This window comes from Neolamprologus brichardi, chromosome 2 (genome assembly GCF_056152115.1).
Source record: "Neolamprologus brichardi isolate AB-2024 chromosome 2, ASM5615211v1, whole genome shotgun sequence".
Taxonomy (NCBI): Eukaryota; Metazoa; Chordata; class Actinopteri; order Cichliformes; family Cichlidae; genus Neolamprologus; species Neolamprologus brichardi.
Window position 1 is genome coordinate 717,593 of NC_142105.1, and position 4,999 is coordinate 722,591.

The 4,999-nt window shown below is 40.2% G+C and overlaps 1 protein-coding gene across 3 annotated transcripts; it reads right to left on the reverse strand.

Moving 5' to 3' along the window:
* Positions 1-321: 321 nt before the first annotated feature.
* On the reverse strand, positions 322-4,639 carry LOC102797629 (uncharacterized). 3 transcript variants are annotated; one of them, XM_087845638.1, is made up of 11 exons: positions 4,399-4,639; positions 3,363-3,460; positions 3,068-3,202; positions 2,688-2,836; positions 2,452-2,588; positions 2,261-2,354; positions 2,002-2,125; positions 1,666-1,883; positions 1,402-1,585; positions 1,047-1,171; positions 322-875 (listed from the first exon to the last, which is right to left on the reverse strand). In XM_087845638.1, the coding sequence occupies exons 2-11, from the start codon at positions 3,454-3,456 to the stop codon at positions 540-542; spliced, it is 1,596 nt and encodes a 531-aa protein (XP_087701764.1). In that variant the 5' UTR covers positions 3,457-3,460; positions 4,399-4,639; the 3' UTR covers positions 322-539. The 3 variants fall into 3 exon arrangements, with proteins under 3 accessions (XP_087701764.1, XP_087701771.1, XP_087701768.1); XM_087845645.1 differs by lacking the exon at positions 3,068-3,202 and having other exon boundaries at positions 4,399-4,629; XM_087845642.1 differs by lacking the exons at positions 3,068-3,202; positions 4,399-4,639 and having other exon boundaries at positions 3,363-3,558.
* Between the last annotated feature and the right edge of the window lie 360 nt (positions 4,640-4,999).

Here is a 4,999-nt window from a genome sequence, read left to right on the forward strand (position 1 = left end):
TGCTTCTTTTTCCCAGAAAGTGAATCAAAACATAATAAATGAAGATATAATGTACAAACTTTCATCTGCAGCACTGTATGAGTTTTGAATATCAAATGTGCAGACCAATATCAAATGGTCTGCACTACCCTGCAGTTTGGCCACAATGGATGCACACATTTCTTTGGATGAATCCCTTGTAAGTACTGAATCAATGCTCACTGGAAGAACTAGACTCTGGAAGAACACTGGGAGAACTGTGAGGAAGATTTGAGGAATTAAACTGGTCCTCCAAAGCAGGTGAAACTGTGTCATTAGAAAAAACAAGCAATGGCTGAAGTTCCATCATTTTGGTCAACATTGCTGTGAAAACTACTGAGGTGCTTCCTAAAGCCTGCATAAGTTTGGAACTGAAGCCTGCAGCCTGGCTGCCAACAAAATAACTTAAACTTAGGTCCAGGATAATAACCATGTTCACCTCTTAAATGTGAAATCAGCTGCTGCCTGCTGGGATAAGCTCTCTTACACAAAAAACATGTCAGCATTTTAATGATTTTTACTTAGGTTGTGAGAAGAATTTCCTGGTTAAGGATTTTGGCTCTCAGGTCACAAACTCTTGGGGACTCCTTCATTTTCCCCATATCAATATTGTATACTGTTGTCTGCAGAAATGTGTAGAAATTCACAAGTGCAGCATCATAAGACACATTGAACGCAAAATGAGCTTTAAAAAGCTCATCAAATGCCCCAAGGGAGCGGCTGGCCTGGCAGGGGATGAGACGCTTGTCTATGGCAACATAGAAGCTGTCGACCTTCCTCTTCTGGCGCCCAACAGCCAGGAGGTATGGCTGCTGACTCTGCTGATTCTGGAGATGCTCTTCCAAACTGCAGCAAGACTGGAGTTGAGACAAAGATACTGAGCATTAGACACAGGAGCAAGTCAGAGATAATAGCATCACAGAAATGAGTATGTAAACCTCCTTTGTAAGCTCAACTGTAATTTGTTTCATTCACCTCTTAACCAGTGACATGGCAACTTATGATAAAAACTATAAATATTAAATTACCTTATGAAAGACTACAAGTCTCTCAACAGCATCAGAGGCGCTGATTTTTTGATACTTTGGTCCTCCTGGAGGTGGCGGAAGGAGATGTAACAGTAACAACAGGGAGGCCATGTCTTGGTCAAAGGCTGCGGCCAAAGAGTCACAAGAATCAGCAAATCTTTCAAATGCAATTTTTAAGGAGAACTAGAAAAGCACTTCCTAAGAAACTTGAAATGTGCTGTCATAAACATTAAACTAACAGCTAAAGAAAACTGATGAAGCAAAGCTAACAGGTGAATGAATTGGTATTTATTAATAGAATCCTGATGCTATTGAACGTTAACTGCTTATAGCAAATCATATTTAACAAACTCACTTGCTGCCTCATCAAGATCACTTCCTGGTGGACTCTCTGCTGACTGCACCAATTGACGCAACTCTACTGTTGAGGTGAGCTGCTTGGCCTCTTTGATGATTTGATACCTAAAGATTGGATCCCATTTCTGAAGCAGCCTGGTAGATATCTCATCATCAAACAGGAGAGTGAAGTCTTGATTCACCTTTAAGAAAGAAAATCTACTACTGCCACATTCATCTTGAAATTTAAAGTGATATTAAAAATTCCACTGAATATTCTCACCAATCCTTTTGTATCCAAGAATCTTGGGAAGATAGACAGGATATCAAGACTTTTGTCAGGATCATTGATGAGCTTCTGACGATGCTGAAAAGTCTCTCTCATCTTCTGGAAAATCAAGGAAGTGTCGGATGTATGGTTCAGCAAAGAGATGGCCTCCTGGCAAGCATCTCCATCAAGCTGCATGTCGACATTAATGGGCCTTTGGTAATTTGGGCCCCCTGAAGAAAAACACACAAACATAAAAGCATAGGTGCTGAGCAGATAGGTAAATGAAAACAAAATAGTATATAATGTAAATGAGAACATTATCTAGTTTGTGGACACTTAATTTCTTACCTCCTTCTTGAGCAAAGCCAGTGGAGCTACTTGGTGGTGCAGATCCTCTTCTAGTCTTTCTCTGTATCGTTTTCAAACGCCAAGAAATGTATCCAGTGCTGCTTGCAGCATCATAGAAGTGTTCCTAAAATGTAAATACATTCAAAAATAATGTGTTGTCAATCTGAAAATTTTCAGAACTTAAATGTCAACGCACACAAATCCCAATGATGCACAGCATGAAAATTATGTAAACAAAGTGCAATAATAGTGACTATACATAGCCTTTCTTGGAGTATGGGTCTTTCAGGGATGGGAACAATGTCACTACCCCTAGCGCGTACTGTTCTCTAACAGCTTTGGTGGGGAGGTGCCTGAAAAACGATTTTAAATTAGCATGCTTAAGTAATGGCAAAATAGTAACTTGTATTTAAAAAAATAAAATAAAATGCACAAATAGAACACACATACCCATGGCAATCAATCATGTGAGCCACTATTATATTGACCATTTTTCTTCTGGTAGCATCTGTTAGAGTTTGTGTTGTGTGATATTCCTGGAGAACCTCTTCACCACCTGAATTGGTTCCAAGTACACCTTCAATTAACTTGAGAAAAAAAAGATGCAAAAAGTGAGGAATAGTTTTTCTACATATTAAGAATAATGAAGTAGAAAAAAAACTATGAGAACTGAGTTTTGTCACAACCTTTTTAGCAGATGCTACATCAACAGTACCCTCAACTCTTGTTTTCTTCCTGGGACCCTCATCTAGAAGTATAGTTGATGTACTTGCATTTGAGCTGAAGCTTGAGTCAGAACAATCAGATGCAGAAGACAAGGAGCAATCAGAAAATTCTAAAAGGAAAAAACAACATTATTCTGTAAGGTGTAGGAAAAAAATCTGGCTGCAGATTTTTAACTAACAAAGCAACATCACACTGCAGACCTGACTCATTTAAATTAACTGATCTCAATGTTCAAACAGCTGATTGGTCAAATTGTGTGCTCCTGATTATTTGGAACAACCAGCAGCCACACAGCCCTTCCCCATGTCTGGTGTTGAGCTTGCCCCTTTAAATTTCTCACCATCACTTGAGAAAACTGTTAGGACCACAGTGCCTTGGCTGATAAGGTCACTGAAAATCACTTCATCAACTTCTGTCCCTGTTGCATCTTTGTACGCTACTTTTGCATCAGGTGGCAGGCAAAATCTCTCGATGACTGGAAAAGATAAGATATATCTGAGTGCACCTTTTAAGTAAACTGTTCTTGCCTCACATTCACTAAAGTGATACACCACTGTATGATTCAAGAGACTTGGCGAAACGCCCTACAAAAAATTCTGTCCCCCCAACTAAAATTAGGTAAGATATAAACAAACCTTTTTCATGAAACTGCATAAACTCAAACCGCCCATCAACCTCTTCCAACTTCACATACTTCTGCTGTTGGCAGTATCGAACCTGGACCAGCATTTTACTGAGACAAAATAATAACAAAAATGGCATACTAGTAAGTATTTGGCATTTAGAGCAATTCAAGCAAAAATGATTAAAACACTGACATATACTGTACATGGTGATTAATACTGACCATGCGTTTGAATTTCACTGCAATAACATTTAATGTTATCAAATAAACCTGTGTCTGTCCATGCAGCAGTCCAATTGATACACAACACAATACAAAATACATGTTAATCTATGGTGTAGTTTACACCAGACACGGAGTGCTACGAAGCGATTGTTTCGGTATCTGGTCTATTTTTTGCGTGGGCCACGCATGTTCCGCAGGAAGTTACACCAAGACACACAAGACAATCCAGGCAATTTTGAAGATAAAAGCTATTCTCCAAAATAAAATACTGCGATTGACAAATGCGATCAGATTCGTGTATGAAAAGAGACAATAGAGATGAAAATAAACACATCGCAAAGGAGGGGACAGCCTAACTGACTATGTTTGGGGCGGGTGTCTCAAAGGGAGAAGAGAGTGAGACAGAGAGAGAGACAGATTAGAGACAAGTCAACGATGAACGATGTCAAAGTAAAAGCAGGAGTGACTAAAACAAGCTCTCTTCAATTATTTTGGGATGTTATTTACTTATCAATTGTGAAAAAATTGCTCTGAATAAACAGAGGAGCAAAAACGCTCATGAACTGGCGTGGAGAAAGACGTGTCTGTGTGAACAGGGGAAAAGCTGAACGTGGCGCGGCGCTTCCACGTGCAGTGTCTACCGTCACTCACGAGTAAAAAGACTGCAACATTAACATTAGCATTGGAGGCTAAATAGAATTTTCGACACATCTCCTCCTCTATTAAAGCTCGTTTTCAGCAACCGAACACCAAGAAACATCAAGAAAACCTCACTGCACCGATAGAATACCGTGAATTTTATATAAGTTTGAATTACTTACCGTTTGTGTAAAATACTCCAAGCAGCAACACGGCAGGTATCCACCACGGTGTAACCAGCAGAAGCACATGGAAAATCGGCCCGGCAGAGCAAACTATTAATTGATCCACGGGTTTACCTGGGCAGAAGCCCAGGGGCCTACCAAGATAAATAACTCTCTTCAGAGTTCATTTGCCTGGACTTGAATAACACTGTTTAATAACTCCAACACTGAACACTATTTGAATCAGAATGTGTTAAAATGACACTTTGAGAGTGGAAATCAACTCTAACATGTTTAACCCTGAAATTTTAACACTCCAGTTTTTGCTGTGTAGGGACGGGAGAACAGTCCTGCAGCAGCGTTCTGCCATACGGATCACTCTCTGAAGAGCTTTTTTGTCCTTGACACAGCTGTTCCCAAACCAGGATGTGATGTTCTGTGTGAGGATGCTCTCCACAGCGCCCGTATAGAAAGTCCTGAGGATCACTGGAGAGACCCTGAACTTCCTCAGTTGTGGTACAACACCTACGCCCTGCCCGTGATCAGGTAGCCTGCTGTGATAATAAGCTGGATAAAGGAGGAGATAGAAGCTCCTGACCATGCATGGAGGGTTTCACCC